Consider the following 14860-nt stretch of genomic DNA (forward strand, 5'->3'; position numbering starts at 1 on the left):
ATGTAAGGGTGCAGAACCATTTCGTGCCACAAAAGGCTTGTCAAGAGCAGGCGCAAGCTCCCTCCCCAGCCCCTCAGGCAGGCTTTGTGGTTGTGCCAGGTTACATGACTGGATAGTCCCAGCACACAGGAACTTCTGCTCAGGAATAGCTGAAGCTGGGGAGAACATATTCAGCAGGGAGTGCTCGAGTCAAACAGCAATGCACATTAGTCACTTTCCCCCCCTTAAAATGTTCCTAAGGTGGATGCTAAACTGACCTGTCGAACAATCTGTCAAAAACCCTTTAAATGAGCATTTAATACTACAGTTTAGGGTGTTCAAAATTCAACATTGCTGCTTCCGACCAAGACTATTCGCTCCTTTCCAGTGAGGGTAATTTGAAGTTCATGCAAAATTAAAGGTAGATGGGAAATGTGAAGCTGAAAATGTAGACAGTTTTCTTATCAATAATCTGTTCAGGCTTTTTTTTTTTCCCCTAGAAAAACCAGTAGTGGCTCGCTGATTCTCACACAGAATAGCTGTGAACAGTGAACAAAGTAGCTCAGGAGACATGCACTGTCTGTATGGCCGTTTCTGTGTGATACTTAACACTGGCACCGGGAGCACTCACTCACATCTGATGACACAGGGCCACCTGAAGCACTCTTTCCCTTAGGAAATGGCTTCTGGTTCAGAGTCCACCATCACCTAGGCTGTAATTGGTCTGCACTTGCATTGTCTACAAGGCTTTTGTACGAAAAAAGTGAGAGGACATACAAATGCGGTTAAAGTGGAGGTTAGGAGTGAAGTCATCTTGGGTAGGTAGGTATTTCTGCAGGTGTATATGTATGGATCATGTCGAGCAGAACCAGAGGTTGGTGGCTGCTGCATGTGATGTGCGCAGTGACTTAACACAGTAGAGAAACACCATCTTCCACAAACTCACAAAAAACAAGGCAAGAAAGAATCTGAAGAAAAGTTTATAGAAGAGCTCCTCTTATCAAGGTTTCAGGACCATTGAAAGGCACATTTCACCCGTGTTGAGTGACAGATGAGTCCATGGACACACACAATGCTCACATTTCAAGGCAAAAAGACTGCAGAATGGTAGTATGCTGTGAAACATATATTCCAGACTTCAGTTAAACACTAAAGTGATTATTTTAAGTGTATCATGTACAGAATAAGAGCAGAACAGGCAGATGCATTCAATTACTGTAATTTACAAGGCAGTAATTCAAGCCCCAAATATATTCCTCCTTATTGGAGGAAGGCAGTACAGATTACAAGCAAAATGAGGGGCAGCGAATTGACAGGGAGCCAGGAAGCTGCTGCCATTTGGAAAACAGCTAGCACCTGCTGCCATCTGAAGGGGCTTTAACTTTGCTAATTCATTTCACTCTGCTTTAACAGCAAATGTCTGGGCTGGATTGGGTGCTCTTGGGCCAGGAAGTAAGCCAGAACCACACCATGGCAGTGCCACACAGATGCAGACATACTTCAGAATAGGTAAGCATAGCTATTTGCTAGAAAGTGGGCAGAATAAAGTCCACTCATGCTTCCTCTTGCTGTTTAGAGAGCTGCTTCCTGCTAATTACCTCTTTTCATCCAGCTCATGGTAAAGTTTCACATTGTGATGATTAATAATTAATCAAAGGCATTTGAAAATTAATTTGGCAATTCTACATCTGATTGGCATGCTAATCTATTCTGTAAAGCAGGGAATAACCTCAGATATTCTGAGCTGCTAACCAAGGTGAATACATAAAGGCATTTATTACCTTGTGTGGTAAAAAATTAAGTGGTGAGTGATAATGAATGCATTCTCCAAGGCCCATTTGCCTTTTGACAAAGGCGTGATTTGCATTTTGCTTTGCCTGCATCAGGAATATGCCATCAATATTATCATGTCCAATCAAAACAAATGGACAAGGAAAAGGCATATTTAAAAAACACCTCCACAGCTGACTTTTTTCTGGTTAGCCAGTAGCAATGGCAGGAGATTTGATACCTTAATTGTGGTACTAAAAAGAAAAATCACAAGAACATTTGCCCTTTCCAGCTGTCCATGCCACTTCTCTCCAAAAATAGCACTCATCTGGTAAAAGGGAAGAAGAAAGAGTATGCAGCTTTCACCAGACACGCGGTCTCTGCTAGTTTTGAACTAGTAGTCCTTTTTTATAGGCAAACAGCCCTGCAGCAGCCACAGAGGTGAAACACATGGTTGAGCTAAGCAGGCACAGCAGTCCCGGCACAGAGGGCAGGTTCCTCTCCCAGAAGCTGGTGGTGAACGGTAGGGCTGGGACATCCTGGGGGAGAGAGGAGATGGTTACCCTCCCTCACTGCTTGAGCAAGGAGGCGGCAAACGTCCCATGCCAGGTTGGAGAGGTCACAGGTTTACCCCAAGGACCAGACCGAGGGAAAGGAGTGCCACAGCTATGGAACACCTATTTTCTGTCATCCTAAAAAGCCACAAGGCAGTGAAGGTGGAGTTACTTGTGACAAGAAAGAGGTTACATTTGGCTTAAAACCATGGCCTGAGACAGGGCAGAACTAGGCTGATTTCCTGCATTTTGCAGTCCCCGTGGCTCGAAATCTTTGTCCCTGGCTCTTTGCCATCCACATCCACCTCTAACAGGAGTAACCATATTCCTCAGACAAAAAGAATTAATCCCATCAGCATGGGAGGTAACCAAAACCTTGCATGGGGTCAGGCCCCACAGAAGTCACTGAAGCAGGGACTGCAGCCTTATTGAGGGGTGTGTGCCTGGTCAGGTAACAATGAAAAAGTCTGGCTTACCTTTGACTCTGGCTCTGGCATCCAAATTTCATTCTCTGAGATCCTCCCCATTCTGTGCAATATCTACAAGAATTTTTTTTTTTTTTCCACCAGAGAGAAAAAAAAAATTCCAGTTTTGGAAAAGGAGAGCAGGTCAGAACAAAGTGACATTGTTAAAAGGCATAACTATGATCACCTGAAAGCGCTTTGAAACAGAATATGTATTGTGATTTCAGAGAGTAATTTCTAAAAATTAGGACTCAGAAATCCCCATGAACTGCAACTTCTCCAGATGCTTATTTCCATTTTTTTCCTGAGTACAAATATAAATGTTTTTTCATGTCACAGTTTGAGAATGGAAAGGTGAGATTACCACCATGCACTCAAGATGCAAAGCCTATTAGGGGTGATCACAAACTAGAAAAAAGAGAAATACAACTCTGAAGCTTTCAAAGCATACATCATGAAGTTATCTCTTGGCAGTACAAAGCTCATAAAGGATTTTTCTTGAGAATAAACTGATTGTAACAATCATGGAGGTTCTTGAGGGCAAATGAGTGTCTCCAGAAGAGACAGCTCACCGACTTTGAAGCTACTGCTCACTGGCATGGAAAATAGAAAAGACAAATTAGGTGACTTGAAGTAAAGCAAGTAATGATGATTATAAGATAAATATGATGGTCTGTCAAACGGAAGCAAAGGGCTGATTTTTCCCTTAAATAACAGTTCTGTGGCTCTGCCGTACAGCAGATGTAACTGTAATGTATACCCTTTAATGTGTTTTTTTACCCTTCCTTCCAGACTGCTGTAAAGGGATTTCACTGTGACTGGGAAGCTAGCCCAGTGTGTGTCATTGTGAGGAGTTTTAGCCCTTATCAGAGCTGCCCATTACAAATTCATAAAGGAGAGCTAACTGTACTCTCTCGCAAAAGGAGAAGCAGACGGGACTGATCAAAAATGAGAACAATGCTCAGATTTACAAATTGCTGAATAGGAAACAGCTGCAAGTATTTATAATGACTTAAATTACTTTTAAAGCATACTGTGATTAACTTGTTAGACACTGTGGTAGTATATCTAAGGGCAGCAGCAGGTTGTAGGTTTTTTTCCCTCTAGACATGGGGTACAGGGCATGAGCTTCATTTTGAGTCTCCAGCACAGCAACACACTGCATAATGTGAGATTCTCGGTTTCACTTTATTCAATAACAAACTAAGTAACGTTGTTTGTTCTGTTTGTTCATTTTAAAAAAAAAAAAAAAAAAAGGGGTTGGTTCATATCCTTTTCTGGGATTCTTCCTCATCAACTCTAGCAGCTTCTACACAATTACAGGTTGTGATGCACAAAATCAGACCCTCCAAGCTGTACTTAATCCTTTTTAGCCTTTTAATAGAGATGTTGAAAGCAAACCAACGGTATGTACCTCTCTGGCTGCTCTCTCTCCTGCCTGTACGGCTCCTTCCATGTATCCACTCCATTGGGTAGCTGTCTCCGTGCCAGCAAAGTAGATTCTGTCAATGGGCTGGCGAATGATCCTTCAAAACAAGTGGAGAATGTAAGATGAAAAGTAACAGGAAGGTGATGATCTTTCTAAAAGCAACTTATGGACTTTGATGGGGCTCTCAGTTATCCAGAATTCCTGCAGACCTGGGCTGGGGAGCATGGTGCAATAAGCCGTCCCTGCAGGAGCACGTATTTGCTTCTATATACAACACTCAAGATCTGAGAAAGCGAAAAACTAAGGCATAAATCAGTGTGGCCAGCTTCTGTCCAAAATAGTATGAGACTTATTTTAGTGCTGGGATAAAGGATAATCCGAACAGCCTCCAGAAATACAGTGCAGCTGATAGATTTATGTTTTCTGCATGGCAGCTTTGTTGTTATCCTGTCATTACAATGGGATGTGAATGATGTTTTTGCAGTGGTGGGTCACTAATACCAGCTTCCATTTGGAGGCTAGACTTGCTTGACTGCTCATCCTGCCAAAAGGGGATGGCAGCTGAAGGCCTTATCATTCAGAAAGTTGCATTTGCCCTGCAGGGTCATATAAGCCAGCCCCTCAGCTGTGCAAAGCTGCACAAGCATCCCAGTTAACCCAGCCCTAGGTGATAAGCTCCCTTTCCCATAGAAAGATGTGCTTGCTCTATGGACTCCCACTTAACCCCCAGTTAGGTTTTTCCTGTCTGCCTGACACCAGCTTTCCCAGGTCAGAGACATCACCCATCAAGTGTTCAGATAAATTACAGCAGAAGAGTCTATGCACAAGATGACTTCTTCCCACATGCATCTTGGCATAGAGACAGGAAGTAACTCCATGATGGACATCCTATGCAGCTCATGCTGCCATGTACTGCATCGTTTGTCTGGTCTTTGATTATGGATACAAGACTTGTCTGGTTGTTCCTGTTAGTGCTGAGCCATGCCTTCCACAAACTTTTCAGGAATATACCTAATATTAATCAGTATTATCTACTGCATTTCTTCAGGAATACAACAATTCTGCATGGGGAGGGCATGGGAGGCTTTGCTGGGTGGAGGAGCAAATAAGTTTTCATGTAAGGGAAATGTATGTCTTCCCCTTGTGATGTGACTCAACCAGCTTTATCAGAACCTCATGCTCCACCTACAGTCAGTGACGACTTTTCATCTGTCCAAGATGTGTGCCCTCAAGGTCTTAGAAAGCATTAAAGGGATCTGCTGAAAATATTGGGTAGCAGCAAATACTGTAAGTAGCCTAGTGGGGAAAGGTTTTGTGGTTCTAACAGGTCCCCTTGTGACCGTGTCTTCTTTCCTTGAAAGTCACAAGAGAACCACTGCTGTTATTAAAGTCAGTAGTAAGATCCTTATTAGCTGAAGAGCAGGGAAGAAGGATGAGGGTTGGCATTCCTCCAGTATGCTACATATGCCATAAGTTTGTTGCATAAGTTGTATAATTGCACACGAGCTAAGGAATGTATAATAGAAAGCAAAGAATTCTGTGTTTTACCTTCCATAAGAATACATTATGCCTGGTGGGAAGTAGGCTGTGTAACAACCCCCTGAATATTGTTCCATGCTCCAGTTCTTTTCTTCATAGTGAACAGGCTGTAAGTATTAGCAAACATTAGAGAGTGAGACAGTGACAGAGAAATTGGAAATAAAAATCCAAATTTCCTTTTAAGAGGGGAAAACCAGGCTAAGGATACCTGTCAAAGGACCATCCTGTCATCTGGCTAATGCTATCCATCTGCACAAAATGAATCTTTTCACTCTTACAGAAGCACTAGCCTCCCATGGGGAAAGGACAGGACAAATTAAACCATGCACTGCCTTCTCCTTTCTGTAAAGAGTGATACTGGCAGCTCTTTTCTTCCTGTACTAGATGCTGCTGCCCTCCCTTTGAGAGTATGGGTTGTATGGAACAATATGCAATTTCAGGCACACAATTTAGGTACCAAGAATTTTGGCTCCCTCTTTCAGAACAAAGGAGGAACATTACTGTACAACAGAGGTGAAAACAGGCATTCATTCCTTACATGTAAAGCCTCTTCCATCCCCATTGCCTTGGCATATGCCTCACAGATCTTCGTCTTCCTATATGAAAATAAAATCAGAGTCACGGTAAAAAAAAAAAAAAAAGGGAAGGCAGAAAAAATTTCTCCGCTGCTGCTTTTGTTATATAAAAACATCACATTTACTACAATATACTGGACAGAAAGCTGAATTTGGCTTTGGTTTTAAGTCTGATTTCATGTTCTTATCTCAACATAAATATTTCAAATGCTGATGCCTAAATGTGACATCCAAAATGGACCTAGGGAATGTGAAATGAAGGTTGATTTTGGCAATGAGCTCTAAAAAAATAAATCTTTGTACAGTTATTTTAGTATGCAGAGCCAATTCATTCTCATGTTCACTGGTGTAAGACCAGAAGAGAAGCAACATAAATCAGCAAAATCTCTACAGATTTACTATAGCTCTCAACAAAATATGATCTGGAGAATACCATTCACACTCCTAAGCAGAGCTCTTTTTTCATTTGCATGTGTACCCAAAATCCCTTTTAGAGAGTACTGCTTGCTTGTTTCACAGGCTAAAGGAAAACCCATGCTGTTGTAAACGTGGAGGTTTAAAAAGTTTGTCGCCTGGTGTGAATGTGGAGGACACCAGAAACTATGTATGTCAGTGCTCCCTATATCCCTAGGGTGAAGCACCATTCAGCTGGGATGCAGCCTGGGAATGTGGTAGGAAATATCTCTTCAGTTCACATAAAGACGCAGAGATGCTATGTCATAACATAGAAGAGTGGGCAGGACTTGGAGACTCATCCCTACCTGGATGACTATTAGCATTTGTGTCTTGGCCTGTTTATGCTAGAAGCTCAATCTTTGCCCCAGTTTCCATATTAGTAGTTGCGCTGAGAATGTGTATACATGAGTATGCACACACATATTCACACACATTCCTGTGGGGAACTATTCCAGAGAACTGACTGGCTTCTGAAATGTTTGCAGTTTCTGAACTCTTACCTCTCTTCCTTACTGAGATGGGCCAATTTAACAGCTTTTCTGGTAAGGATGAAACTGAAAAGAAAAATATGGCATGTAAATATCACTCAGTGTCAGCACCCTGGCTGATTTGCAAGGTCTTCCTAGAAATTAATCCAAATTTTTTTTCGTCATACCTCATTACTTAATAATTACAAGTTACCAGCCTGCACTGCCTACCCTCTTACAGCTAGGTCTTATCCAAAAGGATGGAGACCCTGAGTTTTCTTAAGCTTTTGAAGACTTGCAGACAGCTGGCCAAACCGCTGCCCATGTCATTTGGTGTTAGCAGGTGATGGGAATCTGCTGCTCTGACAAGCACTGCACAGTGTCATGGACCAGTCCTGTTAAGAACTGGGATTGATATTTATTCAGCTTGAAGGAAACATGTTTGGCAATTAGTTCATCTGACCTTAGTGGAGATACTTGTGTGATGATGTTCCTGCACTCTTTTAGAAAGCTGCATAAATCCACAGGGAGAAAGCAGGAAACTATCTGCCGTATGGGGTTTGGGGGAGGCTTATTGCTCTCAAGCCATGGAAGTTTTTAAGCCTTGAACATGGCCATAAACATGCACAGTTCAGTAGAAGTGGTAAGCTTTCCTTGCCAGATACTTAAGGAGTAGTTGCCTGACATTTATATTGGCCATTTTTGGCAGTCTCACTCAACAGTGGAAACACTTGTAAAGATTGTTTGCTCACACTGGCTCAACCTATTTTAAAAGCTAGCTATTCCGTATATTTCATACCTGTTTGTCCAAACTACAACTTTTTTACTTGGCAGTTTCTTCAGAGTTCCCATTTCTACACTGCACAGCTGCTGTCCCACTCAATCACCAGCTGATGTTCATTGTCTTGCCTCAGCACAATGGCGAAAGGAGGCAAATTAGGATTTCTTGGACAGCTGTACTTTCATTTTGGCCCAGGCACTAAACACAAGGCCCAACATAAGCCAAACACAGGCTCATAAAGCTAGGTGAGAAAGGGATTTATTTCTATATCTGCTCCACAACAACAAAAAAATCCTTACCTGAATGGTTAAAATGAATGAACTTACATGAATGAACTACAGCTGATTTCAGTCAATCTTTCCCAGCCAACTCCTTTGTACTAGGCTATTTGTAACAGAAGCTTCACCTAAAAAGTTACATGGACTAGAGAGGCATAAGATGCTTGTCAGAAGTACTCTCCTGTATCTATGAAGACTGTGGGACTGAGTACCACTGAGGTAACCTGGCCATTTCCCCTCTTCCTTCTCCTCCCACTCCTTCATACAAAACTGAATACACATCTGTGAGTGTAGGCTAGAGACTCTTAACCCCATAATGGCAGGGAAAGATCCATCAGGTTTCGTGTCATCTATAGTTATTCCAATTGGAGACTCTTCATCCTCAATGACAAAAGAACCACAATAACCTAAGGGAGGGAAAGAAATGAAAATTATTTCCAGAGAAACTTGTTGATCATTATTTTTGATAGCAATGAGCAAGGAAGATTATCCAAAAAGGAGCTGCACAGTAATTCCTTTGTCACCAATAATACCTACATGTCTGAAGTGGTTTTGTAACAGGCTTTCTCCTCTCTTCCCTCTGGCTCCGGGAATTTTTTTACACAGACTCATAAAAGTCATATTTAAATTCCAGTATTACTTAGCAAAGAATCTCTTTGGATTATTGCAGGTCCCTCTGGCTCTCTATACTGAGGGCAATAAACATTAAAATAAACAGATCTAGTAAAAACTATGAGTAACTTTGGCCAAAACAACAGCAGCAACAAAACCCAGTGTAATTGCATGTGGTCACAGTGGGCTCAAATTTACACCATGTATTGATTTTGCTAATGATAAGACTGTCAGCATTGGTGTCCCATAACACCATTGTAGCAGAAGCATGGGCCACCTAATCTGGTGTCACATCAGTACATGGTTCAGATGAACATGTAAAAATTCCCATATAGATAACAGTGTATAAACCTGCCTACATTTCTTTCTAATCCCAATGGCTGGTTTATACCCTGGAACATGCAAACTTATACTCTTTTGATTAAGAAATATTCTCACCCAGTACAACTCTCAGTATCATTACACAGGAAGTGGAAACTGATCTGCTCATACAAATAGTTCTCGAAATTATATCAGTTAAAGCTGAGAAACACAAGATGTTGCAGCACGGGGAAAAAATATCTTGAGTTAAACAAAAAGCTAACCTATATTTTCCAGCCCTCTGAGACAATCAAGTCTATAGAACAGAGGATTAAAACCAGGGAAAGGTCTTGCTTACACCTTAAGCTTTCTTTGTCATCTGCTATAAACTCTCTTTCGCTGCACTAACTGTCCCTGGCAGGGAGAAGCAGGGACCTGCTGCTGCAGCTTTCAGCAATGCTTCCCAGGGAAATCATGCTTGTTCTCTAAGTCATCCCTCCTCAGCAAGCAACAATGATTCTGTTTGGTTCTGGCCCCATCTCTGGGACATGGTGCGCACTCAAGCTTGGAGGAAGAGCTCTCCTTTCTAAGAGCTTTACCTTTCACTTTTCTGCGTGTTTAGTTTTGGTGTTTTGCACCTTTAACCCCCCATTGGATTTATTTCCCAAGTCTTTCATTTTCCCCACATACCTTTCCTCTCCCAGAAGGCTTCCCTGTAGTACATCATGCATTTTATGACACATCCCATAGGCAAACGCTGAATTAACTGGTTTCTCTTTGGTGGCAGCTCTGGTTTGTAATGAATCTTTGTTGTCAGGATTGGGGGAATAGCACTGATCACATACTTGCCCTGAAATGTAGAACACAGTCAGTACAGACAAGGCACTGCCTCTCACTGAGCTCACCCTGCAGGACACTTTTGAAAGATGATCTTGTTAGCTGTTAAACAGATTTCCCACACCTGACTCTACTACTTAGTTTTCCCACACTGATATTTCTAAGTGACCAAAATAATTCTGCCATTTCAGAGAAAGGAGATGGGAAAAGCATATTTTTTTGTAGGTAGATGATTCTTGACAGCTTTCCAGACACTACAGGACCAGAGCCGAAACTTGGCTGGAGACAAATGAGAAATAGAACAAGACAGATCTTATTGCATAGGTAAAATTGCCTTTTATCATGGCCAGAAAAATCTGAACCACATTTGTCCATTATAAGCTGTTACAACAGCTTATAATTTGTACATTATAAGCTGTTACAGCAACAACAAAAAAATCCCATACTCTATCCCTCTTGCAGGTACTGTGTGTGATTGGAGCAATGAAGGACACTGTTTCAGGGCTCAGGGTGACACTGTGTAACAACTGACGCTTCCGCCATCAGGTGCTGTCATGCAGGAATCCTGCCTCCTCTAACTTGGCTCTCAGCCAGCCGGCATGGAGGGAAAAGCAAGAGGTTTTACTCTGAGGTTAAAAACTTGCAGGTGAGTGAGATTCCCTCCTCCAGGACATCCTTAGACCAGCTTCTCTTTCAAACAGCCCCTTCCCTTTCTGCTAACATTTTCTAAATATCCCAGGAACACTGCCATCAGTGAGATGGAGATCTTGCAGACCCTGGTAGTCCTGCACAAACCTCTGTGGTCAGAAGGGAGTTGCCACCCTATGTGCCCACTGCAGGTAATCATTTACTGACGGAGAATTTCACAGCACCACTGCACAGAGGCCAGATCTTACTAAAGGTGTTTGAAATGTCTTTTTTTGTTGTTCTGCAAACCAGAAACTTCTATATGAAGAGAAACATTATTTTTTCTTTCTTTGAAATGGTCTCAATGCAGAACTAAAATGTAAAAATAAATAATCACAGAAAATGTGATTAAGACAGAGTAATGACAGAAGCTAATTAGCAGCACACCAAGAAGAGACCCAGTCATAAACAAATCTGTAAAGCAGGCTTCACAGAGTGTCAGCATTGTCCGAGAAATGGACACACACAACTGGGTACTTCCTAATTACATCTGTCTAAGAGCTACAGCAGATGTATTCCCCCACTAAATGCATACTCTACTTTTATTCTGATCAAATTACCTCATATATCTCATGGTTTAGAGTCTCCACAATGACATTATCACCTGTCTGATCGATACGGACCACAGGTCTCTCGAGTCTGACTCTGCCTTTGAGGCGTTCCATTATTTTCTCTGATATCTGACCAGAGCCCCCTTTAAACTTCCTCTCCTAAAAAATAAACAGAAAAGAAACAGAAACAAAAATATCACCAGCATTAATCATGATGACATTCAATAAGACTTCTGCTTATAATAAAGAAACTCCAGGCCAGATCTGCAAGTCCTAAGGTGCATAAAGTGGCACAGACTTTTAGAAGAGCAAAGGCATAAGCCTGAGCCTCTGTGGGGATTTCTGTCTAAGCCATATTTGCAATGGTTTCCTCAATTTGCTGGAGTAAAGACTCTTGAAGCCCAGTGAACAAACACATACAATGCAGGTATTCCAGCTAGTATAAACATATCACCTCATTAAAACATGTTTTGAGTGTTTTACACATCACTGTGCTACCAAAGCCCTCTCGTGTGACAAAGACACCAGCTTGCATCCATACAGTAAGCCTGCACCAGTGCAGGAGTAAGACAGATCTTTAGCTGCGTCTGGCCTCAAGTGCAGCAGACAATGAGCTTTATCTCTCCCTGGAAGGCATGAAGACATGCTGTCTGGAAAAAAAGCACAACCTGTGACACATATTTCCTTGCAATGTCTGTGCAGATGCTCAGGGGAAGCAGTAGCACTCTTTTATCTACTAGCCGTTAGCATTATATCAAGCAGCTCACGTCTACATATAAGATGCTGGTCTTGGCAGCATCTGCTGAAAGACTGAAATGGCTGTCTGAAGAAGTCTTGTAAGACTCGTAATGGCCACCAAGTCAGAAACTCTTAGCATTTTTGTTCAACGGGTTTGTACTGGGGTGAGGGGAAAGTGAGGGATGGTAGAAACCAAGACAGATTGCCCCATCTGGCCATGAAGAAATGGAAGTGCTCTTCCCAGGCTGGCTTTCCCTTCTCCAGGTCTTGTTTAGATACAAGTATCTTGGGATTAATTTTATTTCTAATTCTTGTTGCAATGTCTAGCAGTTGCTGACGTGGCTGCAATGTTGCAAATGAGGAGTTCCTGGGGAGGAAGGCTCTCAGGTCTTGCTCCTACTCCAGGGCAGCTCTACTTGTATCCTTGACACAGAGTTGCCTCTTCTTACTCCAATAGACAGATGTTGATGGAGTCTTTGCATTTCTCCAGGCAGCTTCCCTTAATGTCTCCCTATCCTGGCACACTTGGAAGGGTGTGACGCTGTTGCTGGTTTTGCTGTTGGTAGCTGAAGTTTGAAATGCTACATGTGCTTTCTGAAAGTGAGAAACACTGAAGTAGCTCATAAAACATGCTGCCATGCGAGCTGTCCCAAGAAGGAAGGGTCTTTCACTACTTAATTCCAATTCTTGTCATTAGAGGCTTCAATGCCAAAAAAAACACATTGCACTTGAAGTACACTTGCTTTGAAGTCTTGAAAACATTCAAATGTGCTAAGTAACTCATAGAAAACAAATTGGCAAAAAAAACCAACAAAATAGCAACAGAAGAACTTTGTTGAAGTGAATGCAGGAAAGAACTATTGACTAAATTGTCCCAGCTTATCCCAAAACCTAGCTAATAAAATTCCTCATTGTACAGAGTTAGCCAAGAGGGCTGTTCCAGTCCATGGGAACACAACTGTCTCCGGTGCCACATGCACTTGGTGTTTTGCCCTCTTTTCATTAACTGCAGGGCTTCGACAAGTATAATACTCCACTTGTTTTTTATGGTTTCAAGGGAGGAGGAAGAATATGAGACATTTTATACCTGGCCTCCATTGGTAATAGAAAAAATCCTGGCTGTGCCCCCACACTGCCTCACGTACCACAGGAACCAGAGAGCGGAGACTTCCTGAGGCTCAGACGTGACGTTGACATTCACAAAGAAGGTGGCAAATTCTCTAACAGCTCTGCATGAGACACAAAAGCAGAAGCAGCCAGTGAGTAAACATGAGTTTCTGACTGCTTATAGGTTTTTCTTTGTTATTCTCAGCAATGGCTGCTTTTCCAAAGTCAGAAAAACCAAGGTGATTTTTGTGTGTGTCACTTTAATTTGTAGCAAGTCTGTTTCAGTGGTTTTATGTCAGCACCCCTCTCTGCCCCAAAGCATTTACCCATTCAGTAAGAAATTCTGCTGATTTCACCTTAGTTCTTTCTTTAGTTTCCCAGCTGCTATTCCTTTCATGAGAACAAGTATTTTTCTCAACATAAGAATGCATTTGGTAACCTATTAGTGAAACTCTTTTGCATTTCATCTCCATGGGGAGCCCATCGACCACATCATTTCCAAGGTCTGATGGGTCCTGAGGGACTCAACTAGCCAAGACATTTTCATCTCCTATGTAACACTGATACACAGACTTTTTGTGAAACCAAGAACCAGACATAGTAAATAACTCAGAGAAACCAAACTGGCAATCATTGTCATAAACATAAGGAGAGGACCAGCTGTCTACCACAATGAATGTAAACAGAGTTCCAGCAGCAGGACATGAGGACCTATCTATTCACATTTCTTTCATTTGTGGCTACAGATTGCTAAAAGAATTGAGATCATTTTGCAAAGAAGATGAAATGTCTTTGATTTCAATAAAGTTTCATAAAACAACATGAATTTATCATCATCTTAAAGGAAGGAATTTTGAAGGTTATCTAGGCTAAAACACGTAACATATAAACTTCCATAACTTCATTTCCCTGGGTATTAAGTCAAGTCACCTCTATTTCTTAAACCAGGGTATGAAAACATTCTGCATGCAAGAACCCTCTGCTGCAATCCTGAAAGCATCAACACACTAAACAGCTGTAACACGTTCACACCTAAGAAATATGAAGAGAATCTCCAGGATCAGAAGATGCTGATCTGTGACACATGACAAGCAAATTTTCTTTTATAATCTTGTCCCAAGTCAGAGAGAAAATGCTGCAGAAGAGCTTTTTTTTTTTTTTTTAATTTTAGGGTGCTTTGGTTTTTAACTACTTGCAGAAAAATCTGCCTTGGCTTAAAGATCTAAAATGACTTCTTACTGAGTTTTTAAACATGTTTCAGCTGAGCTTATCCATTAAAACTGAAGTTTCACAAAACCATCAGTAGTAGAAGCAGTCTTGCAGAGAAGTGTGTTAGAGGAGAGGTCACTATAATCTGTAAGTTCTGCTTTTATTCCACTGGCTCCCTGACTAAGAGGAACAGTAAAAACTGGAAGAGAAAAAGCCAGAGCACTTGCAACAGGAAGGATAGTTCAAAGTAACTGAGTTTGCAGGCAAATGGCTCATAAAACTAATGGTAAAGCAAACCACAATGCCATAGAGAGCAAGAGCAAGAGCAATTCCAAACAGCTGTACCCTATATCACATGGAGCTGGAGCAAGATTTAAGCTAGCAAAACAAATTGCAAATGGAAAGTTTTGATCAGGAAGCTGCAGGCATAGGGCTAAAGCACAGTCAGAATGAAAGAGCAAACAGCACAGCTGCACACATAAAAGTCACTGAATACAAGGGGAGGAGAGTGTTACAGAATAGCACAG

General features: G+C 41.7%; 1 protein-coding gene across 1 annotated transcript in view; it reads right to left on the reverse strand.

The window, feature by feature from the left end:
• Positions 1 to 943: 943 nt before the first annotated feature.
• The window catches only part of LOC130596963 (amine oxidase [flavin-containing] A-like), a 38014-nt gene continuing 24097 nt past the window's right edge, over positions 944 to 14860 (reverse strand). Inside the window, exons 6-15 of the mRNA XM_057405078.1 lie at positions 13105 to 13246; positions 11289 to 11438; positions 9895 to 10054; positions 8603 to 8699; positions 7267 to 7320; positions 6274 to 6331; positions 5745 to 5842; positions 4182 to 4293; positions 2780 to 2842; positions 944 to 2288 (exon numbers count right to left, since the gene is read on the reverse strand). Of these exons, the coding sequence (XP_057261061.1) occupies positions 2133 to 2288; positions 2780 to 2842; positions 4182 to 4293; positions 5745 to 5842; positions 6274 to 6331; positions 7267 to 7320; positions 8603 to 8699; positions 9895 to 10054; positions 11289 to 11438; positions 13105 to 13246 (1090 nt within the window). The 3' untranslated portion in view covers positions 944 to 2132. The remainder of the gene's footprint in view (positions 2289 to 2779; positions 2843 to 4181; positions 4294 to 5744; positions 5843 to 6273; positions 6332 to 7266; positions 7321 to 8602; positions 8700 to 9894; positions 10055 to 11288; positions 11439 to 13104; positions 13247 to 14860) is intronic.

This window comes from Pezoporus wallicus, unplaced genomic scaffold, assembly GCF_028554395.1.
Source record: "Pezoporus wallicus isolate ANWC-B61680 ecotype Strahan unplaced genomic scaffold, APGP_CSIRO_Pwel_v1 contig_1739, whole genome shotgun sequence".
In the NCBI taxonomy this organism is placed as follows: domain Eukaryota; kingdom Metazoa; phylum Chordata; class Aves; order Psittaciformes; family Psittacidae; genus Pezoporus; species Pezoporus wallicus.